This window comes from Cebus imitator, unplaced genomic scaffold (genome assembly GCF_001604975.1).
Source record: "Cebus imitator isolate Cc_AM_T3 unplaced genomic scaffold, Cebus_imitator-1.0 Scaffold260, whole genome shotgun sequence".
Lineage (NCBI taxonomy): Eukaryota > Metazoa > Chordata > Mammalia > Primates > Cebidae > Cebus > Cebus imitator.
Window position 1 is genome coordinate 1,922,223 of NW_016107575.1, and position 26,481 is coordinate 1,948,703.

General features: G+C 37.9%; 1 protein-coding gene across 7 annotated transcripts in view; it reads right to left on the reverse strand.

Moving 5' to 3' along the window:
- Nucleotides 1–26,481, reverse strand: part of BRAF (B-Raf proto-oncogene, serine/threonine kinase) — a 203,603-nt gene that overhangs the window by 14,803 nt on the left and 162,319 nt on the right. For 6 of the 7 annotated variants that reach the window (XM_017499757.2, XM_037728266.1, XM_017499754.2 and 3 more), the window contains 4 exons: nt 17,906–17,952; nt 17,011–17,129; nt 13,111–13,242; nt 4,728–4,862 (listed from right to left, as the gene is read on the reverse strand). In XM_017499757.2, coding sequence (XP_017355246.1) covers nt 4,728–4,862; nt 13,111–13,242; nt 17,011–17,129; nt 17,906–17,952 — 433 coding nt within the window. Of the gene's footprint in view, nt 1–4,727; nt 4,863–11,172; nt 11,255–13,110; nt 13,243–17,010; nt 17,130–17,905; nt 17,953–26,481 lie in introns of all 7 variants that reach the window. The other variant, XR_001816831.2, reaches the window with a different exon arrangement.

Consider the following 26,481-nt stretch of genomic DNA (forward strand, 5'->3'; position numbering starts at 1 on the left):
TGAGCCCCTGTGCCTGGCTATATACACTTAATTAAAAGCAGAACCGCAGGGACCTAGAGTGATAGTAGCACCTGAGAACTGACAGGTGACAACCCAAGAGCAAAGACAGGAGAACTCTACATAAAATGTAGAAATTAACATATTTTAAGGTATAAAGAAACAGGTTATATCCTTGAAGGCATATGGCATGATAATGCATGTTCATAATCAGGAAACATGTGTTTAAAGGGCTTGGCATAATGCCTGGCCTATAATAAATACTCAACAAAACTTCAGCAGCTATTATTATTACCTGTTATTGTCCTGATCTACCAATTTTTTTTTTTTTTTTTTTTTTTTGAGGTAAATGATTGTTATTCTCATATTTGTGATGAGAAAGGTAGAGCCAGGGCTTGAATTTGGTTCTTTTGAGTGAAATACCTGGATTCTGTTTTTTTGAGACAGAGTCTTGCTCGTCACCCAGGCTGGAATGCAGTGGCGCAATCTCGGCTCACTGCAACCTCCGCTTCCTGGGTTCAATCGATTCTCCTGCCACAGCTTCCAGAGTAGCTAGGATTACGGTGTACATCACCACACCCAGCTAATTTTTTGTATTTTAGTAGAGACTGAACATGGGGTTTCGCCATTTTGGCCAGGCTGGTCTCAAACTTCTAACCTCAGGTGATCTGCCTGCCTCGGCCTTCCAAAGTGCTGGGATTACAGACATGAGCCATTGGCCTGGCCGAAATTTTTTTTTTTTTTCAGATGGAGTTTCACTCTTTGTTGCCCAGGCTGGAGTGCAGTGGTATGATCTCAGCTCACTGCAACCTCCACCTCCCCGGTTCAAGTGATTCTCCTGTCTCAGCCTCCCGAGTGGCTGGGATTACAGGCACCCACCACCATGCCCGGCTAATTTTTGTATTTTTAATAGAGACAGGGTTTCACCATGTTTGCCAGGCTGGTCTCAAACTCCTGACCTCAGGTGATCCTCCTGCCTCGGCCTTCCAAAGTGCTGGGATTACAGGCGTGAGCCACCACATTCGGCCGAAAATTTTTTTAAAGTTAAACTTTTTAAAAAAAGTAATCTTTATGATGATTAATACATGACAAAGAAGCAGTTACAACAAATTTTAAATTCCAAGTATAGCATGCAAATAAAAATTAAAATACTATAGAAATGTATAAAGAGTACAAGGCTCTTAAATCCTGCCCTCCAGGGATAACCACTGTTAAGAGTCTATACTTGCTTCTGTATTTTTTTTTTTTTTTTGAGACGGAGTGTTACTCTATTGCCCAGGCTGGAGTGCAGTGACACAATCTCAGCTCACTGCAACCTCTGCCTCCCAGGTTCCAGCGATTCGCCTGCCTCAGCCTCCCAAGTAGCTGGGATCACAAGCGTAAGCCACCATACCTGGCTAATTTTGTATTTTCAGTACAGATGGGGTTTCACAATGTTACCCAGGCTAGTCTCGAACTCCTGACCTCAGGTGATCTGCCAACCTCGGCCTCCTAAAGTGCTGGGATTACAGGTGTGAGTCACCATGTCCAGCCTCTTCTGTAACTTTTTAATGTATGAAAATAGAGCCTACTTGTACAACCTTTTAAAGTATCGGGCTGGGCACTGGGGCTCATGCCTGTAATCCTAGCACTTTGGCAGGCCGAGGCAAGAGGATCACTTGAGCCCAGGAGTTCAAGACCAGCCTGGGCAACATAGTGAGACTCTATGTTTATTAAAAAAATAAACAAACCCAAAAACCAAAAAGAAAATTAGTTGGGTGTGGTCCTGAGCACCTGCAGTACCAGCTACTTGGGAGGCTGAGGTGAGAGGATTGCTTGACCCCAGGAGTTTGAGGCTACAGTGGGCTATGATCATATTACTGCACTCTAGCCTGGGCAACAGAACAGACCTTCCCTATTTAAAAAAAAAAAAAAAAAAGTATCATACTACATTTTGTTTTTTGTTTTGTCTTCTTTTTCTCTCACCAATATCCATGTCATCAATACAAATCTAACTTACTCTTAGTGTCTTTTTTTCTTATTATGGTAAACATTGTTATATATATCTGAATACTTAACAAAATAGGCTATAAAGCACAGATTTTTAGAATTATTTTGAATTTATGGATTCTACCAAGTTCTTCCAAAATGCTGAACAATTTACACTGCCACCAAATCTTTAAAATTTTAGAAAGTATGCTCTTCCTCACTTCCCACCATTGTTACCAGTGCTGGATATTACCAACCTGAGAGGCAAAATTAAAATGTATTTCACTGTTGTGTGTCTGCATTTTACTGACTGCCATGGAAATCCTTACACCTTTTCCTAGGTTCATTCACTATTTGTATTTCTTACGTGAATCACCTTTCATATTCTCTTTGCCCATTTTCTATTGATTGTCTTTTACTTATTGATTTGTAGTAGTCCTTTGTATATTATAAACATTTACTTTTTGTTCTATATGCTACAATTATTCTATCTTTCAATGTTATTGTTCTATATAGAAGTTAAAAAATTTTTAACATACTCACATCTGCTAATTTTTTCCTGTATACCTTCTGAATTTTGTCTATTAAGAAAGCCTTTTCTACATCAAAACTATAAAAATGATTTCATATTTTATAGTTTTTTTTTTTTAAACATATAGATCTTTAGCCATATACAATTTATGTGGCACATTAATAGTATGGTGTGAAAAGATCCTGTAATAAAAATCTTAAAATAACACAAAAGGGATAGCCTCCAATAATCTGGAAAGTTCATATATGGACTTCCTTTTCTGAAACCATGTAATTAATGAAATGTTATAATTAGAAGTATGAGCTAAGCATTTTGCCCCTTTTAATATCATTTAAAAAGTGGGCCTAAGGATGTACTTTGCATTATTAATGTCAATCAACCATGCTAAGAAACCTGAGCACTATGATGTGAAAAGAGAACATGGGACAGGGTCATGCAGCACTGATCTCGCATCAGGACAGGCTCAACCCAGAGGTTTCCTGACTTAGAAAACAAACAAACAAACAAACAAAACAAAAAATAAAAACTCTTCCTCAAAGGAACAGTAACTTCATATCCTGGTAAATGAAACTTACATCTACCCACCCAATCACTTAGCTTCCCTTTTCTTCTCTTAGGCAACAGCCTGAGAGACTTGTTAAAACCATCAATTCTATCTTCTTTAATTCTTTAGAGAAGAATAACATTTTTTAGATTTAAAAATAAAGGATGAGTGAATCTCATTCCTTAACAGTGACTTCTGTTTGAGTTAGCTAGGACTGGGTATTCAAAGGCCTAAGAGTTCATAAATGAACACTCCAGTAATTATGGTAGCAGGGTTACTATTGGAGACAGGACTTCTCACTAGAAACTGTACTGATTTATTGATTTATCAAGGCATTTTTTTTTTTTTTTTTTTTTTGAGACAGAGTCTCACTCGGTTGCCCAAGCTGGAGTACAGTGGCGCAATCTCGGCTAACTGCAACCTTCACCTCCTGGGTTCAAGCAATTCTCCGTCTCAGCCTCCCAAGTAGCTGGATTCACAGGCTCCTGCCACCACGCCTGGCTAATAGTAATATTTTTAGTAGACATAGGGTTTCACCATGTTGGCCAAGCTGGTCTCAAACTCCTGACCTCGTGATCTGCTTGCCTCAGCCTCCCAAAGTGCTGGGATTACAGGTATGAGCCATTGTGTCCAGTCCAAGGAATATTTACCCAGTGCTATCAGGAGCTCCCTAAGTATCAGAAAACACTGCATTTATATTACAATATCTACTACAGCTTAACTCTGTAAGCTAGTTGAGGTATTTAGTTATAGTTGTGCGGTTTTTTTTTTTTTGGAGACAGAGCCTCGCTCTATTGCCCTGGCTGGAGTGCAGTGGCGTGATCTCAGCTCACTGCAGCCTCCACCTCCTGGGTTCAAGCGATTCTCATGTCTCAGTCTCCCAGGTAGCTGGGATTACAGGCTCCTGCCACCATGCCCAGAGAATTTTTGTATTTACGTAGAGATGGGGTTTCACCACGTTGGCCAGGCTGGTCTTGAACTCCTGACCTCAGGTGATCTGCCCCCCTTGGCCTCTCAAAGTGCTGGGATTATAGGTGTGAGTCACTGTGCCTGGCCTTAGTTACAGTTCTTTGTGAGACTTACTAACTTAAGGCTTTATCTTTCCAGTATGGAATTAAAAAAAAGCAATGAGTTATCAAGAGTTAGGTAAAGGCAGGTTGAGCTGACAACTACCTTACTGCCTTTTCTTTTTTGTGCCCATGTGGAAATGCCCCTCAAAAAGACCTAGTATTAAAGGAAAGCTTAGAATCTTTATTTTACCACTAAGAAGAAATAAAGCAGTGACTGGTTCACAAAATCTGGTCTGTGGACCACCAGAGTAACCACGAAGTCAAACTATTTTTGTAATAACAATTAAGACATTATTGCCTTTTTTACTGTCGTTATTTTACAAGTGTAGGTAGAGCTCTTCAATAATTTTTAAATGTGTAAAAGGGTTCGAAGACTGAGAAGTCTGAGAACGCCTGATAAATGCAAAGTCTTTCTGAATATTTTGTATTGGGACCCCAAATTTCTAGGTGTACCAATGCTCAACCCTCATGAAACCATCTTAATGTGTTTACTTGTCTGGAGTCTGCACATAGAATCCAAACTCATGAAATACAGACTGTGTGCCCAAAAAAGTGCTCAGAAATCTGTCTATAAATATTAGTCTGTTCTTTTGGGTAGCATGAAGCTTTCTCTTACTTGTGGAAAGAGTGGTCTCTCATCTCTTTTCTTTTTGAGGCACTCTGCCATTAATCTCTTCATGGCTTTTGGACAGTTACTCCGTACCTTACTGAGATCTGGAGATAGGTATCCTCGTCCCACCATGAAAATTATCTGGAAAGAGAGAAAAAAAAAAGGCAAATAATTCAACCTTGTAAACAAGTTGAAAAATATACTTCACATTCACTGAAAACACAATAAATTGTGCACTTACAGCTTACAATGTATGTATTACACCTCAAGAGAATGTTATAAAAAACTAATGCCACATCATGATTGTGGGGAACCCACACAAGTAGCTGCAAGCTCAAATCTTCATGATCCCTGGACTGTGGCAAAAGTTCTCTAATTGCTCCCCTGCTTTTGATCTCTCCTTATCCAGTCCATTTTCCCACTCACAGGGTAACCATCTAAAACAGATCTGACAGTGCCTCTTCTTTAAAAAAATATATTTATTCAGCACATCTTGTTGTTGGACATTGTGGTAAGCCCTTTATACATGTGTAGGGAAAACCAAGGAGGTTAACATTTTCGCAGTTGTTTTGCCATCTGCATTTTAAGCCCTTTTATTGTGGAAACACTAATGGGCCATTTGGTTTCCTACCCCAGAGGAGGGAAGGAGAAGCCATTAGGAGCTAAAATCTTCTGTTTAATGAAGTAAAAAGGCTTGTCTTCCCTGGGTTCAGAGATTTAGAATTTTTTCTAATTTCTTAATTTCCTAATATTTTGCCTCTTTTGAGGGCAGGCAGAGATAGATGTTAGGAGTCTTGAGACTCAGGGAGGACAGCCTGAGAGAAGGGCTTTTGATCTTAGCGGGAATAGGTCCAACAGGGGCAGAGTAGAGGCTAAAGTGGAGAAAGTCTGTAAGAGATCCCTGCTAGAGGGCAGAGCTGATGAATTTAAAAATGGTCAAGCTTGATATATTGTGTTATTTCCTGTTTGCTGCTGTAATGACTCTTCACTGCCAGCCTTTAGTAAAGCTTTGATTGGAATGTGGTCTCTATATGGTAGAGGTTAAAGATGTACCTTGGAAAGAGATACTGAATTGAGGAGAGTACAGTTTTCTTCCACAATGCCCCCTACTGAAGCCACACCATCGTATCATCATCATTTTAATGGAAGACAGCAGTCTTAGAATTCTGGGAGCTCGCCCGCTCACGCCTGTAATCCCAGCACTTTGGGAGGCAGAGGCAGGTGCATCACGAGGTCAAGAGATCGAGACCATCCCGGTCAACATGGTGAAACCCCGTCTCTACGTGCCTGTAATCCCAATTGCTCAGGAGGCTGAGGCAGGAGAATTGCCTGAACACAGGAGGCGGAGGTTGCGGTGAGCCGAGATTGCGCCATTGCACTCCAGCCTGGGTAACAAGAGCAAAACTCCGTCTCAAAAAAAAAAAAAGAATTCTGGGAGCACAACCTGGAATAATACCTTGGAGCAACAGGTGATAAGCAACACCCAGAAGAATGTAAAGCACTTCAAACAGAGGTCTTCTAAGTTGAGAGAAAGGATCTGGAGTGCCTATAGTCATATATTATGGACAGCAATTCAGGTATTCTTACTTGGCTATCAATGGAAAAGGTAGCCCTGAAAGGTCAAAAAGTTTGGGACACTTGGATACTAGATGTCATCTAATTTAATCCTCAAAAAAAGAATTCTACAAGGTTGGTATTGATCCCATTTTACAGATAAGGAATCCAAAGCTCAAATAAATTAACTTGCCTGAGATAATAGGATTTGTAGAGAAATCTACACCGATACAAAGCTACTTTTAACTTTTTTACTGCTGTTGCTCCTACTCTGCTTGTAATGCCCTCCCTGACCCTGCTCTAGCTACCTGAAATCCAGATGAATCAAGGCCTAACTGAAAGGTAACCATGCTTATCATACCTTTCTTTACATACCTGGAAGTAATAATGGTCTTCCTTCCCACCACTAGCTATGATAATTATTTATTGCCTTGTACGGTTATTAACCTTTTTGTGATAGGTATCTTATCTAAGTTCTCCAATGAGACTACGGGTGCTTGTAAGGCAGAGAGATTGTGACTCATACATACATATTTAAAAAAAAATTCTTAAAAAATATCTATAACACCACCACCTCCAGTATTTAACATAACCTTGTGGACACAAGAGGTTTTCAATGTTTATTCATTAAGGTCAGTGATAACTTTTTGCTAGTAGATTAGTCATGTCATGTATCTATAGCCTTTAAATTAGGGTCAAGTATCACCAGGGTTACATGAAGACTTTACCAGAGGTATAAAGACATGGTGTTTTTTTTTTTTTAAATTGAGACAAAGTCTTGCTTTGTTGCCCAGGCTAAAGTGCAGTGGTGCGATCTTGGCTCACTGCAACCTCCCCTTCCTGGGTTCAAGCAATTCTCCTGTCTCAGCCTCCTGAGTAGCTGGGATTACAGGTGTGCGCTGCCACACTCATCTAATGTTTGTATATTTTTTTTTTAGTAGAGACAGGGTTTCACCACGTTGGCCAGACTGGTCTCAAACTCCTGACCTCAAGTGATCCACCCACCTCAGCCTCCCAAAGTGTTAGGATTACAGATGTGAGCTACCATGCCCAGCCAACATAGTGGTTTTAAGGGAATTAATTTCTACAACCATCAACTTACTCATATCCCCTTTGAAAAAACTGATTTGCCAGAGAACCACTCAAGTCTCAAGTGGAGGTTTAACACTTATCCTCCTTTCCCATTCTCCCTGTTATAACTGCCCTTCTACCACTTTACAAAAGCCACACCTTTTACCCATGTGCAACCTAAATATAGTACACATTGTCCCAAGGCGTAAAAACCTCTGGGGCAACAAAGAGACATTTCCAAATACTGGTGTCGAACTGGGCTCACACAAATGGGTAACAAGTCTGTCGTTTCCAAATCTTTACTTTCAAAAATATTAGTTGAAATGTCAGCTGAGCTTTTAAAACATTTTTAATGACAAGTTACTATGTAAATTTTGGTACTTTATAGGAATGAGCTCAAATGATTGAGTGATACAGTATGCGGCAAGGAATTAAAATCAACCTTGCTCAAAGAGAGAGCTAGCCTTTGCTCTTGGATCCTGGGAGGTAATCACTAAGCCCTTGAAATGTTCTGCCTGATCAGAGTGTCTATTTATCTGGGGGCCATGGGCCACGCCAGATAGTCTAGGCTAACAATGTGATTTACAGAAGGGGTCTGGGGTATGTGGCATCAGCTTGACCTCTACAGGAGCTGTAAACTAAGGTCAGCATCGCAGGTGGTCAACCATATCTATGTGACTGAGCTGCAATAAAATCTCTAGATTCCAAGTCTCAGGTGATTATCCCCTGTTTGGCAATAATCCATGTATCTTGTCACACACTGCTACTGGAAGCTCTGTCCACAACCCCACTGGGAGAGGGTGACAAAAAGCTCCTGAATTTTGTCTTATAAATCTCTTAAAAGAACACTCCCGAAATTTGTCCTGTAACTCTCTTCCCTTGTTAATTTTAATATGTATTCTTTCATTGTAATAAACTGTAACTGTGACTCTAACAGCTGTCAGTGAGTCTTGAGCAGCTTTCATTGAGTTTTCAGTGAGTCCTTTTAACAAACCTGAAGCTGGGTCTTGGGGACCACTAAACTCTGCATGTCGAGGGGACCACAAGACTCCTGCCTTTCTCATCTTATAATTTAAATACAATTTCTCAGTACTTACCTCTTTAGAAATGAAATAAGGAATGGATCAATACTAAGTCCTAGTATCTAGTGTCCTAACAGAAGAGTTGTATTTATCCACAGATAGATACATTAATTGAAGGGAAAGGAAAAGTCCATGTCATTCATTAAGATACATATTTCCAATATAATTTTACCTTCTAATTTTCCATATACAAAACTTACATGTTGCTTTCATCAGTTATATGTTACTTGTAACAATAACATAATTCAGAATTAAGAAAATAATAATCAGAGCTTGAAGTTACAATTTTGTAAAATTCTAAATTTAAACATATACACAATTTTATTGCAGAGTTGTAACTTAACAAACAAAAGGCTTTAAAACATACAAATATGTTACATTAGGATGAAGTTCTGTAAGAGAAACAATATAAATAGTTTGAAGAGAAAAAAACAACCATGTGAAACTTCCAGAAATTAATGAAGAACTTCAGTATTTTTTAATAGGCATAAAATCAGTATGGTTTTTAGATTTGAATGCATACATTTCAAAAAGAGAGAGATATATGTATCTAATATTATAGTCTTACTTTCAAATGTTAATAGAATATACCGGAAATTACATTCTTTGCAATTATTTAAACAAGTTAAAAACTTTTAGATGCCAACTTAAAAAATGTAAAAGGAGGTACGCAGTTTTTTCAAGATTCTTTCAGGAGGAATGTGAGAAAAAAAATTGAAGACAACTCTCATGTTTTTATAGATCCCACAGAATTTAGTTAGGGCAGAGCACAAAGCAGGCAACCTTCAGTATCTGCTGGGGTGGGGTGCAGAAGCTGACTGATGAAGAAACAGAAGAAAAAAGGGAAAGTTTTTCCTGGATGTTATTCATGGACAGAAGATTCATGTGGCACATACACTATGAAATCAATACCTCGGCTTGAAATTCTGGGACTGGTTCTTCATACGTTCAATCCACGCTCAGCACTCCTGGCATCTCGACCCTGTCATTCACTCCATGGTATTACTGGAGCACATGTCTGCTCATTTTCAGTATCGCCCCCAGCATGACCTCAACAGAACTGCCCATGCCATTAAGAGCAGAGCCTATGTTTTGTTTTATTCATTTTGAATCCCTCTATATCCCATAGTACTTTGCATTAGTTGGTATTAAAAACATTTTCTATTAAAATAATTTGCCTGTTGATAAGAGACTGGTACTGGCTTCCTGTTTCTTCAGATCTTGTGCTTAGAACCTGCCACCATGCTGTGAGAAAGACCAGTGAAAAGGTCCTCCGAGACCTTCGAAGAGGTCTGCAAGGAAAGGCTTGTGTGGAGAGTAACTGAGCTTCGAGCTTCTAGCTAGCACCAATTTGCCAGGCATGTGAATGAGCCACTCTAGAGTGGATTCTTTTAACAACCAGTCAGTCTACTCTAGTCAATACGGGGTGAAACAGATTAGAACCTTCCTTACTGAGAGCAGCCCAACCTACAGATTAATATTTTAAGCTACCACATTCTGGGTGGTTTGTTATGCAGCAATTACAACTGGAATACACTTGAAATAACGAATATATACTATTTATTCTTCTAAGAAGACACAGCAATTCTGCTCCAAGAAAAGAAAGCCATGAAGGTATAGTCAATATACCTAACTTAAATGAGCACATTATTAAGTCCAATTTACAAGAGAAAGCGCACTGAAGGAAGGAAGAATAGGGTGATTAATAGAGAGAAAAATATTGGAATGAGAAAGAGGGTAGGGGGATGACCATGTGATTTACCAGACTTTCAGTGCTAGGGTAAATAAAGGTAAAAAGGCATACTGCTTTGAAGAGGGCTAAGAGATCTATTTTAGAAAAGAATCTGATTTTTGAAGCTGGAAGAAATTCTTTAGCTGAATTGTCTTATTTTTGGGGTGATTGAAAAAAGAAAAAAGGCTGGGTGCAGCGGCTCATGCCTGCAATCCCAGCACTTTGTGAGGCTGAGGTGGGTGGATCATGAGGTCAGGAGTTCGAGACCAGCCTGGCCAATGTGATGCAACCTCATTTCTACCAAAAATACAAAAAAATTAGCTGGGCAAAGTGGCACGTGCCTGTAACCCCAGCTACTCAGGAGGATGAGGTAGGAGAATCCCTCAACCTGGGAGGCAGAGGTTGCAGTAAGCTGAGATTAGGCCACAGTATTCCAGCCTGGGTGACAGACTAAGACTCTGTCTCGGGGGAAAAAAAAAAAAAAAAAGAAAGAAAGAAGAAAGGAAAAAAAAAGATACCCAGAGAGGTAGGTAGACCAGGTCATGCAAATCTGGAGTCCAAGGCCTGCCATTACATCACATTGCTTTATCAACTCTGCTCTGAATTTACAGGCAAAATCTGCCACCTCAGATTATGGGCATGAGAGTCTAGGGGAATGGTATTCGCATTGCACAGTAAAGAATATTCCTGGATTCTTAAACAGATGTCTGAGAGCCATAAAGATCCAAGTATAGAGACAGCAAAAGAAAAATCAAAGGATGAATGGAGCAATACCTAGGGCAACTTCATTGAGGATGGCCATAGTTAACCCTTCAAAATGTGGAGTTTCATAGAAAGTACTATTTGACGAAAGTAAACTAGAGGGTAATGAAGCAGAATGGGGGTGGTTGTAAGAGGATATCATTCTTTTACCTCCTTCTTCTCCATTAAATACTTAACCTGGTTTCAGACTAGCAAATTCCAGAAGGTTCTAACTATACTATTAGAAAGAATTAACTAGTAAAGGCCTTACCCTTCTGTTGGTCACACACTCCTCTCATGGAGAGTAAGCCCTTGCCACATCATTTATTATACTCCCATGGAGGACAAAGCACCTAAAATGCCAAGAAGTGGATGAGTGTAGAACTCTGGGATGCTTTTATCCGTATTTTGGAGATAATACTTGTTTCTATATTATAATTTTATTATTGTATTAAAATAAACGTATTCACTGACAAATGAATTTCATCCAGATTTTAGGTTCATAAATTTTTATTAATTTGTAGTCTATATGAGAAATCAACTGAAACTAAACTGAAAATCCATAGTAATTCCTCCAGAAAAATATTATGTACAGGAAAAGTGAACATGGTACAGGATGTTATGCTGTATGATTGAATTAATAAGACTGTAAAAGGTAGAGCATATGAAGCTTGTAAATTAGAGACCATTTGGCTACCCAGGCTTCCATCGTCAAATCAATCATTTCAGTGATCTATATCTATCACAAGTACAGTAAGTACAATGTTTCAATTATGTTCTTTAGAAATTTCAGTCCATCCTGAATCTAAGTTTCATGCAGGCTTAAAACATGAGATCCAAAGTCATGTTATTTCATACTCAAAGCTAAGACTCAATACTCTAAAGCTATGAAGTAGTTAGAAAGGCCAACAGCAACTAAAATTTAGTTTTATAATGAACTGGGCAGAAATGTAGCCATTTTTAAAAATCATCAAACACAGTCAAGACCATTGTTGTGTAAGGGCCATATGGTGATTCAACAAGCACACACACAAAGTTCATGGTAACTTAAGAGATTATTTCTCTGATATCACAATAGGTGAAGTGAGAAAGCTACTCAGAGCTAGCACCAAAACGACAGAGTTGAGCTCTTGACAAAACAGACAAATCACTTAAATGAAGCAACACATTTATATACAAAAAATACAGTTTCGTCAGGTTGGGAAGCTATGATGAAATACTGAAAAAGCTTGCACTTAAAAAAAGTTATTTAGATTGGTGACTCTCAACTTTGGTCTATATTGGAATCACCTGGGAAACAGAAAAAAAATGCAGGTGAGTGGACCCTTCCCCATTTAATTAGAATCTGCTCCAGTATCTCCGTTTTTAAACAAAATTCCCAGGTGATCCTGGGGCAAATCATAGCATAAAGTCTAAATATTCTTTAATCAAAGTTTATGTGGTCAACTGGTGTTTTCTATTAACAGTATAACTCCTGTAATCTCTCTACACACACTCACAAACCTTTTAAAATACAGAGTTATCCAAAGTAACTTTAGTAAAGACAATTCATTTTTCTTGGCCAATTTTAAAAGTCTAAGCGAGCTTACTGAGTCAGACAGAGAAAAAGCTAAGAGTTCCATGAGGCTATGTTAGTACCTTTTGGAAGGTAAGGGACGGGGAACAGGAACTTAGCAAGGAAAGAAGTAAAAAATTACCCTCCAACTAGAATTCTCATTATAGAAAATAATCAAAGCATGATTTCTTCCATTTACCTAGTTTTAAAAATTAAAGAATTCAAGAAATCTTAATAATTTTAAAAGAATTTAATATAAAAAAACCTCATAGCTGAGTACCTGTTCTGACAGCACAATCTATGATACAGCGAAAAGTTTCAAGCCCAGATGCTACAGTAGCAGAGCTCATTCTTCTAATTGTGCTATAGTCAAGAAATACCCATTGTTATATCTGTAGTTTCTAGTCAGAAAGTCAGGAATTTTATTCCATTGTAACATTTATGGCTGATATTTTGAGAAAAGGACTTACATGTTGTTATTACTGCCAAAAGTATACAAACGATTTCTAAAACTGCTAAAAAAAACCCCAAAAAAACAAAAACCAAGACATCTATCTTTCATGCTTACTCATGACTTACCACTTATTTTCTAAAACTAACTGGAGCCTTGTATAAAGATGGTAAAATAAACACCAAGAGGTGGTAAATATTTACCTGGTCCCTGTTGTTGATGTTTGAATAAGGTAACTGTCCGGTCATCAATTCATACAGAACAATCCCAAATGCATATACATCTGACTGAAAGCTGTATGGATTTTTATCTTGCATTCTGATGACTTCTGGTGCCTATTAGAACATACAAAGAAAAACGGTCCAGTTAATTCTTCCCTTCAACTGAATAAAGACTGAAAAAACACACTACTGTAATTCCTAGTCATGCTTTTATCACTAAAACATGTCTAATATGTAATCAATTCTCTTGATAGTCAAAGAAATACAACTGATTAAGATGAAGAAAAAAAGCCCTCTGCTCTATAAACTCAGAAAGAGACAGTATAAGCAGAGATTTTGTTTTGTATTACTAAGATTTTATAATTTAGTAATTATTGAGGCAATTTCTTTCTGCACAAAATACCGTAAATGTCAATTGAATTATTCCTATGACTTACCCTATTAGAATCAGTTCCCAGTTCCCATTCCCGATTCAGCAAAGAAATATTAGACTTATGGTTATAAGATGCTTGGAAGCAGCACAATTACTGTAGTAACTGTCTTAGAATTTAAGTTTTCTCACTGGTACAAACAACTTTTCTCATCTCAGGACACCTTAGAAAATAATGATAGAATTTCAAGACTGATAAACTCAAATCCCCTTTCAAGCTATGGAATAAGCATATGGTATAAACATGCCATGGATACTTTATTAAAAGCAAGACAGTGGGTAGATTTAGTAGAAGATGGTATAAAGAATCTTTTGGCTGCTGCTTTTGGCGCAATGAAACAATCATATTTTCTATATTTTTAGTCATTGTATTGCACAGATTTCTTATTTACATAAAATACAGTAAACAGTTGGTAAAGTATTAGCTAAAAAGAGTTCTTCTTTCACCTTGGGTCTTCTGTATTGTTTCATTTGGAAGGAAGTAAAATGGCAGTATATTAATGAAAAGTTTGTGACAATGTCAATTTGACAGCGAAAGTGGTACTAACTGTGCAAAAATGGCTGAGAGATCTGGGACAAGGTTCCCGGTTATTGGTCTGGGAAAGGCAGGCATCTCATAAGGAGAGGCAGTAATGGCACTCAGCAACAGCTGCAAATGAGAATGACCCGTAGAGCCTTAAACCCCTCAACATTCAGACTACACTCCAGTCCAATCATATAACATAAGAGTCTGGGGGTGGGACCCAAACATTAATTAGTCTTTAGAGCTCTCCAGATGATTCTAATGTCCAACCAAAGTTGAGAACCACTGATGGAAGATCTGTGGGATGTCCTGAAGAAAGCGAGAGGATGGAAGTGAAGGAGAAGATTGTGTCTACTTGCCTTTGTCATACATTTTGTTCATAGTTGCTTTTAGTAATACAGTACAAAATAAAACACATATGACTGTGATGTAATGAGCAAGCCCAAGCCAGAACACTGAGAGGTTGGTACGGCAAAGACATAATTTTCAAAGCCTGAACCAATTTTTGTGAGAGATGGAGTAGAAATCAGATGAATTTTTTTTTTAAATTTAGTTTTATCTCATACTGTTAATGTTGTTAGTAGAGAGTTTGATGAAAAGTTGCACGTCACCTATTTTAAGAAATGCATGACGAATCTTCAATTTAGTGATTTAATTTGTAAAAGCTCTCACAAAAGTTTCTTTCTCTTCTAAGACATAAATAAAACAAAGTTGAGAAGAATGTTGTATATAATTCAGAGGACCACATAGCCTTAGTTATGACCAAACTCTTCTCTCCTATGATACTGATGTTCCGTATTTGTTTCTGATGGCAGTTATCAACCCAGGATTGGTTTAACAATGAAGGGGTACTGTTGGCTATTATTCTCTTGTCTAAAACTCAGCGTGGAAGAATAAAGGAAAAACCCATCTACACAGGTATCAACAAAAAAAAATTATAAGAAAATATAAAACTTTATGTATAATAATCTACAAACTGTATAAACTAAGATTTTTGAAAAAGTAAGGACAAAACTGGAGACCTGATTGAGCATAACTTTCCCATACTAGTTAAAAATGAACATACTTTAAAAGCATGTGACATTGTTTATAATCTTAAGTTTTACAATTTCAACACTGAAAATCTGTTTTCCCTCATCTTTTTAGGATACACTGCCATCTTTTTCATAAAATGTGTACGCCTTAGTAAAGGTGCCAGACATCAGATTATAGTTATTAATTTCCTTTCACTTACAATTATTAATTTAAACAGTTAAACATATGTTAAATAATGAAAAAAATCCAGCTAACTCCAATCACCAAATCTTAGAAACAGAAGGGGCATTTGAAATCTACTAGTCCAACTCAACATTTCAGATTAAGAGACTAGGAGGTTAAGAAACTTGCAGTTTAATGGCCAAATAGGGTACTAGAAAACAGATCTTCTAACTTGAAGCCCAATGTTCCATCTTGCCACTTGCCCTAATTCCACTTACTGTCGTAATCATAGCTCAATTTAACTCTAGGTTTATTTTGACAAACGGAGTCCTAACTTGGACTTCCCTTTTTGGAAACTGCTACACACAGTTTGTAGCTTTGAAAGCCCTTACAACTATTCTGTTTCTATCAGGGTACTCTGAATGTCTTAGTGCAGATTAAGTTATTTAAAGCTTAGAATTGCACTAAGATGTTTGGGAAAGCTTATATCAGCTTAGAGCTGTGGTTTTCAAACTTTTCAGTCTCAGGGCTCTTTTTCACTCCTAAAAATTATTAAGGACCATAAAGAACTCTTGTTTATGTGGATTACGCCGGTGGATAGTTATCATTAAAATTTAATGGAGAAAGTAAACTATTAATTCATTTAACTACTAAAATAATAACAAGTAGATGTTAACATAGATCATCCATTTTTAATGAAAAACAACTATTATCAAAAACAAAAAAAAAAATTTACTAAGAAGAATAGTACTACAATTATCCTCTTTTTATGGTTTAGAGGTGGGGTCTCACTATGATGACCAGGCTGGTTTCAAACTCCTGGGATCAAGTGATCCTCCTGCCCCAGTCTCCCAAGTAGCTGGAACTATGGGCTCAAGCTACCATGCCTGGCCTGTGATTCTTTTCAATGTCTAGCTTAACAGCAGCCCACTGGATTCTCATAATTGCTTCTGCACTCAATCTGCTGCAATGTATTGTTTTGGTTGAAGGATATAAAAATAATCTGGTCTCATAAAGGGAAGACCTTGCTGACCCTCTAAAATGGTACGAGGGACCCTTTTAAGAATGCTGTTTCAGGGAATGATTCATATGACTGACCTTTCCACAACTTGCTCCCACTGCACTGAAGTTTTAGTTCTCTTCCTTTAGAACTTCTCTTTCTTCTTTTCCACAAAGCAAAAAACAGGAAGAAAGAGAAAGAAAAAGCTATGCCAAGACAGCACAAGGCTGACTGTTAACCTACCTCTCATTTGTCTTTTCCAGATGCCCCATAATTATGAGATCCTTTCTAGTCTAAAGGAAGTAACTTTCCAATTTAGGCTTAAATAAGATTGTGAAACAGCTTCTCTGTTAAAAGGAGCAGTTCTCTTAGTAAAACCATAATAATGGCTGTGGATCACACCGGCCTTAAATTCCACATCTGTTTTTTTTTTCAACAGGGTACACAGAACATTTTGAACACAAAATATTTTAAACAATTTTGAATAAAATATGAAACACTGCGTATAAGACATATATTTTTGTTTGAAGCACACTGAAACTGGTTTCATAATACTCAAGGATAAAGAAAAAAGTTAAAAAATCTATTTATATAAAAAATAAGAACATTGATTTCTGTGAATACTGGGAACTATGAAAATACTGTAATTGAAACCTTCAATGACTTTGTAGTAACTCAGCAGCATCTTAGGGCCAAAAATTTAATCAGTGGAAAAACAGCCTCAATTCTTACCATCCACAAAATGGATCCAGACAACTGTTCAAACTGATGGGACCCACTCCATCGAGATTTCACTGTGGCTAGACCAAAATCACCTATTTTTACTGTGAGGTCTTCATGAAGAAATATATCTGAGGTGTAGTAAGTAAAGGAAAACAACAGATCTCATTTTCCCATCAGAGCAAGCATTATGAAGATTTAAGGTAAGAGATCTAATTCTATAATTCTGTAATATGATATTCTCTAAAACATACTGCTTCATCTTTCCTTTTAAAGTAAGTATGTCTAAAACAATGATTAGTTCTATTTAGCCTATATAATCTTTTAAGATTTTTGGGGCTTTAAATGTGCTAAGATGAGGTGAGATGCTTTCCTAAGTTTATGAGAGAACATGAAACTTTCCCATTAGATTTTAGCAATGTAGGCCCAGATATTCTCTTGGCACCGCTGGGCAAGCTATAAAGGCTCTTCATTGGAATGAAGATGCTGGCAGACAGTATCTTAGTCTGCACTTAGGGAAGAAGAAATATTATATTTTTTTCACCTCATTGTTAGCCTTCAGCTATATTTCAACTACCACTAAGCAAAGTCAGAGGTCTGAAAGGGACTAGTAGATAGCTACAAAACTATCAGTTTTATAGTGCTGATAAAATGTAAGCTAGTGGTCAAAAAATCCTACTACTGGAAAGACTTTTGATGGATTTTCTTGTAATGTTCAGTCGTTGAGAAACCAAAAGCAGGCTGTAGTATCCTGCTCTCCTATACATGCATGCACAATCCTTTATTAATTCTCTTTACAGTATATCAAACTTAGCATGAAAACTGTTTTTACATAATGTGAAGACAAAATGCAGAAGAAAAAGTCAGGATGCTTTCAAACTTCGCAGACAAATTTCAGGAAGGATACTATTACTCTTGAGGTCTCTGTGGATGATTGACTTGGCGTGTAAGTAACTGAAAAACAAAACATCATTTTAACCTGAGTAGGGCTAAAGGACTATGGCCTCAAAATCTATAGAACATACTTAGGGGTGTAAAGGCTTATTTAGAATCATGATACAACTGGAAATTGTACATTGTGATAAACCCTTCACAGAATATTAAAATAGACTATAAATGAATTTAAGATTACAGGAACATATCACTATAATGGTATAGTCAAAATCTTGTTTTCTATTAAAAGACTTTATCTTTTACTAGTTACCAATACAAACCTTTCACTCCAGTCAAGCCTATTTATCCATGTCCCTTAAATATATCTTGATATTTAATCCCACCACTGTCAATGCTCCCCTCCTATACCCATCCCTCCAAATTAGCTTTCATTCTATTTTCCACCTATTTATATCTATCCTTTATGACTGAATACAAATTCTACCTCCTGAGTGAAGCTTTCCCATGACTAACCCAACTGAAAGTGATCTTTCATTGTTCCGCTTATGTAGTAATCAACATAATAATGGCTTGATTAATGTGTTTTTTCAATGTGCCTATGTTCACTTCTATTTGGAATGTAAACTACTAGAACATGCAGTTTGATAATTAAAACTATTTTTAAAGGTAGTTGTCGTATACTCTTAAAATATCTTCTTAAAACTACCGAGGAGAAATCTCTCTAAAATGGCCATAGTGGGTCTATTTTAAAGTCAATGATAACTTTAAACTTATCTATGTTACCCCTAAAAACTGCTTTAGCTATATACATTCATTAAAGGGCTGTGTTTTTTTTGGAGACAAAGTCTCACTCTATCACCCAGGCGGGAGTGTAGTGGCACAACCTTGGCTCACTGCAACCTCCACCTCCTGGACTCAAGCGATCCTCCTGTCTCAGAAGGGTGGTGTCTTGTTTATTTCTTTGTATACCCAGTGCTTAGTATGTGTGGTAAGTATTCAATAAATGTCGACTGAATAAACTACAATAAGAGACATATAATGTGCTAGTCAAGGTTATTTTTCTTAATTGAATACTGGAGAGAATAGATATGACATTTCTGAAATCTGACAACCATCATTAGAAAATTTTACCTTAAAATGAGAACTTAAAATCCAAATGGCATAATCAAAATCATGCAATGAACACTGTTAAAAATGGAAGATTTGCAAATAACTAAAATTATTCATGCTTTCTCATCTTCATTTAAACTTCCTTATTCTTACCAACATCAAAATTTTAGAAGTATTTTCTAAATTTTCATTTCAAATTACTATTTATCCAAAGTAATCCCTTCTCCAATTACTATTTCATATCACAGTTTATTTTCTTCATAGCACTTACTACAATTGAAATTTATCTTGTTATGACTTTAGGCCCAGTGTTCTACATCACACTGTCACTCTTTCATTGAAAGAAAATGTGATGTCAGTTATAGGTCTCACTGCTTAAAAAGTTCTGCAGTGACATACAAAGTTAAAAGCTGGTGGAAGCTTTAAGATGGGGAGATCTTGTCTCCATTAGAAAGAAAGGGGGATAAATGATGACGGGGTTGGTTGGTGAGCTAGGTCCTGCACTCAGAGACCTGGGATCTAGTACACAGCAAATGCGTTGGTCTTTGAAAGGAGGTTCTTTTTCCTGCAAGACTTAAAAACAAAAACAAATAGGCTTCAACCATATGAAAATATAGAGGCATGTTGAAGTTAAAAGAGGGGAAGATAAAGGTGTTCTCCAAGGGATGGTGTTAATCCTTTCAACACATTTGATGCGAAGGAATATAGCAAGAATAAAGTAGATAGAAATGTAACTGGGGAGGGTGAGGAGAGAAATTTTCTGATGAGGAAAGTACTAGGTAATCAGCAAGATAAAAATGTGATCGGGGAGCTAGTGATATAACCAGCATAGAAGTTACATAGCATAAATCTATTATAGGCTGAGTTGCGTAGCTGCAACCTGTAATAACACTTTATATTTGTGTAATCCTTTATAACTTACAAACTGTTTTCTTAATTTTTATCTCACTGAATAATTCTCTTTCTGTAATCCTTCTGTAATAAAAAGCAGCAAAAAGTAGAAGTCCAGGTCTGTAGAATGAAAGACTGGAAGGAAAAGGGACTCTAATCCTCCAGATAGAGAAATGGGATGAGAAACAACCCAATCCCTACATAATATAATGTTTCACAGTAATCACTACCCTAAATAATTCTATACAGGCAGACATAAAACATAATTTCCTAAGCATCACCCAGTTACAATGAAAAATGCCAAAAACAAACAAACAAACAAACAAACAAACAAACAAAAAAACCCAGAAAACAAAAAACCCACAAAACTGTTTAGGGGTAGGAAAGGGAATAAATCAACTTTACTTTGGCTATAGATGATACAGAAGTCAATCCATTAATTAGGATAATTAGATTGGACCTCACTCTCTCCTCGGTAAGATGTTAAGGAGAGCATTACAGGTTTACAAAAGTACTAGGAAAGAACAAACATGCTATCAACCAAATGAACAACACATTCTCTTGACAGGTCTTACAGTCTTATTCCTTGAAGAAAAAGTGTTTACCTGTAGAACCATTTAATCTTAGAGCTACAAAATCATCTAGCAAAATTCCTTCTCTACACTACTTTAAGCTCTTATCCAAGCAAGATTTAGCTTTTCCACATTTTTACAGAGCATAATGTGGTGCCCCAAATTAAAAGCAATACTTCAGATTGGATCTGACTAACACAAACTACAGTGAGATCCTCATGTTCATCTTCCTCATGGTGGGCATAAAACATTAAATCAGATATTATTGTGATTGTTATGGCAGCCAAAGTCACTCTAGTAAGTCCAATTAAAATTATATTTCAATTATATGCTTTCTGCTGATGGGTCAAAACTTACAACAATAAATAGAATAAGAAAACAAGGACACAAAAAGGATTACATTCAACTACAATCCTAGAATAATTATTCCTGAATTGCTCCTATAAACATTTCCCCCATCTTACGCTTGTATATTTCTCTTTTTTGGACTTGGCTAGGATTTTTAATTTTGTAGACATGGTCTGTAATTTCAGATTAAAACTTTAGCTTTCACTAAAAAAATCAGTTTTTTCTTGCCTACTTCATTTTTCTTTCATAAAAATAGTTTATATATTTTTTTAATTTTCTTGTTTCAAGAATCTTATGTGAGAGCTGAAAAAAAAAAGAGATTTTAAAAGATCAGCATGCTAATAATTCCTCACATAAGTTACTTCTAAATATGCTCTCATATTCAAGAAAGGACTGAGGACAGGAATCTCATTAGTTTGCTGTCTTCAGGTATGATCATTCATCCAGTATGAACCCAGTTAAATCCTGCCATTCATGTTACATCTCTTAATCTTATCCTTAAGAATACAATGAGAGATTATCATTAAAATGCCTTGCTGGTAATATTGCCACACCATTTGGCTAATTTATCAGCTTAGCTTATTCTATTATTTTTTTTTTTTGGATTGCAGTCTTGCTCTGTCCCCCAGGCTGGAGTGCGATCTGGGCTCACTGCAACCTACTCCTCCTGTGTTCAAGTGATTCTCCTGCCTCAGCCTCCCAAGTAGCCGGGACTATAGGCATGTGCCACCATGTCGGCTAATTTTTGTATTTTTAGTAGAGACGGGATTTCACTGTGTTAGCCAGGATGGTCTTGAATTCCTGACCTCATGATCCACCCCACTCGGCCTCCCAAAGTGCTGGAATTACAGGCATGCACCACCGCACCCAGCCAGCTTAGTTATTTGTAAAAGTCACTAGTATCTCTCACTTAAGTCTGCTACGATTTTCAAGCATTTTAAACTATTTCTAAAAACACAGAACTGACCTACTTAGACATTTGCATGTCAGCCGTCTTTCACCTAATACTGCACAATTTCACAAAGTTTCATCAGACTTTAGGCAGCAAGATGAATCTCTCCTTGGGTGACAGCCTGGACTGGGAGGTGTGATAGTGGTGACAGTGTCTAATTATGGCATTCTTTCTACTTTGATGCCCTCTGCTCCCTTCATTATTACAACCCTGGAAGGTAAGATTAACAAGAATGACATTCTGTTATTTCTCTGTAGTCAGTAATCATTTATCACTTTAAAAATAATTAAAATCTCCAATAGGTAAAGTTCACACATTTTAAAGTTGTACTCTATAGTGCCCTAAATTAGATTTTTACCCTGATTTTTTAGTTTCTTTTCATTTTCTTTTTTTTTTTAAAGACAGAGTGCTGCTTTCTTGCCTGGGCTGGAGTACAGTGGCCCAATCACAGCTCACTGCAGCCTCAACCTCCTGGGATCAAGAAATCCACTCACCTCAGCCTCTTGTGCAGCTAGGACTACAGGTGAGCCCCATCACGCCTGGATAATTAAAAAACTGTTTTGTATAGATGGGTCCCACTATGTTGCCCAGGCCAGTCTTGAACTCCTGGGCTCAAGCCATCCTCCTACCTCGGCTCTCAAAGTGCTGGAATTATAGGTATAAGCCATCAAGTACTTTTCACTTAAAAAAAAATGACATTTACTGAGGTAAATTTACATACAACACAAGATGCACCCACTTTACATGGATAGTTTTAAAAGTTTCAACACACACATACACATGTGTAATGACCAGTCACAATCAATATAAATATCCAAAACCCCAGAAAGTTTCTTCATACATTTTTTGCAATTAATAATACCTACTTAGGCTCGGGTAACCATTGATAATGACTTCTGTCATTTTCAATTAATTGTGCCTTTTCTCAAATTTCATATAAACAGAATTAATTGTGCCTTTTCTACAGATTAATTGTGCCTTTTCTCAAATTTCATATAAACAGAATCACCTGGCTTCTTTTGCTCAGCGTAACAATTCTGAGAGTCACACCCTGGCTGCATGCAGTATTAGAGGGTATGGCTATATCACAACTCATCTATTTACTTATTGGACAATGTGTTGTTCCTAGCTTGTGACAAATATGAAAAAGACACTGTATTCATTTACCAGTCTTTGTTGTTGACTGAAGGTTTCACTTCTTTTGGATAATTGCATAGGATCAGAATTGCTCAAATGGTAAATATAACTTTAAAAGAAACTGCCAACCTAATCCCCAAAATGGTCGTATCATTTAAAATCTTTACGAGCAATGTATGAGAGTTCCAGTTGTTCTTCATCCTTGATAACCCTCTGTATTGCTGGTTCTGATTTTAGGTATTTTATTCATTTATTTATTTGAGATTAAGTTTTGTTCTTGTTGCCCAGGCTGGAGTGCAATGGTGTGATCTCGGCTCACTGCAACCTCTGCCTCCTGGGTTCAAGCAATTCTCCTGTCTCAGCCTCCCAAATAGCTGGGATTACAGGCATGCACCACCACACCCAGCTAATTTTATATATTTAAGTAGAGATGGGTTTTCACCATTTTGGTCAGGCTGGTCTTGAACTCCTGACCTCAAGTGATCCATCTGCCTTGGCCTCCCAAAGTACTGGGATTACAGGCATGAACTACTATGCCCGGCCCTGATTACAGGTATTTTAAATGACTTGTCAAACCATGAAACAGGATGAGATCACCAAAGAAGTAGAGGAGGAACCAGCTGAGGAGTAGAACATGAGTAGTAGGGTAATCAGGAGAATATGCTTGAAAGCAGTGTTTCTCATACTTCAATATGAACATGAATCATCTGGTGATCTTGTTAAAATGCAGTCTTTGATTCAGGTCTGGAGTGGTATCTAAAACTCAGCATTTCTAAATGGCTCCCAGGTGGTACAGATGCTACTCAGACCACATTCTAAGCAGCAAGAAACTAAGAACACAATTAAACGAGGCATTAAGAACCTGTTTCATGAACAAGTGTGTGATCAACTGTATCATATGTTTCTGACAGGTCAAATAACTGTGCACTGAGAATTTTACTGCTGGATCTAGCAACATGGAGGCCATCAGTTAATATCATATTAAGATGCTGTTTCCTGGCCAGGCACAGTGGATCCCGCTGTAATCCCAGCATTTTGGGATGCAGGGATGGGCAGACCACTTGGGATCAGGAGTTCCAGACCAGCCTGGCTAACACAGTGAAACCCTGTCTCTATTAAACATACAAAAATTAGCTGGGTGTGGTGGTATGTACCTGTAATGCCAGCTACTCGGGAGACTGAGCCAGGAGAATCACTTGAACCTGGGAGGCGGAGGTCATAGTGAGCTGAGATCATGCCATTGCACTCCAGCCTGAGCTACAGAGTGAGGCTCTGTCTCGGGGCAGGGGGCGGGGGCGGGGGCGATGGCGGGGAGAATGTTTCTTGGAGCAGCACGGGCAAAAGCCTGGTATGAGCAGGGACCAAGATAAAAAGGAAAGAGATCAATTACAGAGTGAATACCAACAGCTCTTCTGAGAAGTTTTACTGTAGAAGGAAGAACAGGAAGGAGTTAATAACTGAACAGGGAAGCAGGATTAAGGGAGGGACCCCACAAATTTTTTATTATGAAAATAATAAACATATAGAAAAAATTAAAGTACAATAAATACCCACACACACCTTCTACCTAGATTCAACAACTATAAACATTCTGCCAAATGTGCTTAAGAAAGATGTTTCATTTTTTAATTTTTAAAATTTTGTTTGAGATAGGGTCTCACTCTGTCCCTCAGTGGTTCAGTCTCCACTCACTGCAACCTCTGCCTCCTAGGCTTAAGTGATCTCTCCACCTTAGCCTCCAGAGTAGCTGGGATCACAGACATAAATTATCACATTGGATAATTTTTGTATTTTTTTGTAGAGACAGGGTTTTGCCATATTGCCTAGGGTGGTCTTGAACTCCTGGGCTCAAGCATCCACCTGCCTCAACCTCCTAAAGTGCTTGGATTAGAAGCCTGAGCCACCACACCTGGCCTATTATTTTTTTATTTTTATTTTTTTTACTTTTTTTTTTTTGAGACGGAGTTTCACTCTTGTTACCCAGGCTGGAGTGCAATGGTGCGATCTCGGCTCACCGCAACCTCTGTCTCCTGGGTTCAGGCAATTCTCCTGCCTCAGCCTCCTGGGTAGCTGGGATTACAAGCACGCGCCACCATGCCCAGCTAATTTTTTGTATTTTTTAGTAGAGACGGGGTTTCACCATGTTAACCAGGATGGTCTCGATCTCTTGGCCTCGTGATCCACCCGCCTCGGCCTCCCAAAGTGCTGGGATTACAGGCGTGAGCCACCGCGCCCAGCACCTGGCCTATTTTTTAATTTAATTTTAGTTTTTTTAGACAAGGACTCACTCTGCTACCCAGGCTGGTCTCAAACTCCTGGGCTCAGGTGATTAACCCACTTCAGCTTCCCACAGTGCTGGGAGTACAGGCGCAAACCGCTGTGCTTGGTGAAAGATGTTTTAATTTTTTTTTTTTTGAGACAGAGTCTTGCTCTGTCACCCAGGCTGGAATGCAGTGGCACGATCTTGACTCTGCAGCCTCGACTTCCCAGGCTCTAGAGATCCTCCAGCCTCAGCTTCCCAAGTAGCTGGGACCATAGGCACAAAGCACCACAGTTGGCTAATTTTTGTGTTTTTTGGTAGAGACGGGCTCCACTATGTTGCCTAGGCTGATCTTGAACTCCTGAGCTCAAGCAATCCACCTGCCTCAGCTTCCCAAAGTGTTGGGATTACAGGCGTGAAACACCACTCCCAGCCAAAAGATGTTTTAAAATAGAAAATTCAGCAGGAAAGGAAAAACTGATTAACAAGGTGGGAGATTTACTCTGGGTAGGGGTAAGGGCATGGAATCTAGTGTACAAATGGAGCGACTGGCTTTTACTAGTGATAAGGCAGAGGAACCTGGTATGAATGCAGGTAGGTGGGTAGATGTCATAATGGTTACTTCCAACTTTCTTGAAGACATGGCAAACAAGGTCATTGCTGACTTCTTGAAGAAGAGGTTTTGGAGGCTTGAGGATATGAGGTTTTGAGGAGGTATGACAGCGTCTGAAAGAGGACAGTGAATGAACTAGGGAACTGAAAGTATAACTGCCCTATAATATGAAGGGTCTGCTTGAGGTTGTCGAAGGGACTGAATAAGTTGGAGAAGCAACATGCTTTAATGGTTAAGGGAATATACTCTGGAACTGAAGTACCTGGGGCTTGCCCCTTCCATACCCAGGTTTCTTCATTGGTAAAACAAGGATATAACAAAAGCTGCTATCTCACAGGGTTGCTGAGGAGTAAATGAGGTAATGTGTATAAAGTACACAGAATGTCTGACACATAGTAAGTACATATCATTGCTAAATACATAAATAAATACATCAGAGTATATTTCAAAAAAACCCACAGAACACAGTTGGTATAAAGAAAAGAGGGAGACAGGGAGTTAACAGTATATAGCAAAGCTGGTATCAGAATATTTATTGACCAGTAGAGATATTTAAAAGGGTAAAAAAGGCAAACCCAGTATGATTTAAAACAACAAGAAACCATTGTGTATTGTATTAAAACACATCATTCTGAAAGGATACACAATACATATCAAAATATTAATGGCAGTTATCTCTTTTTTTTTTTTTTTTTTTTTTTTTTTT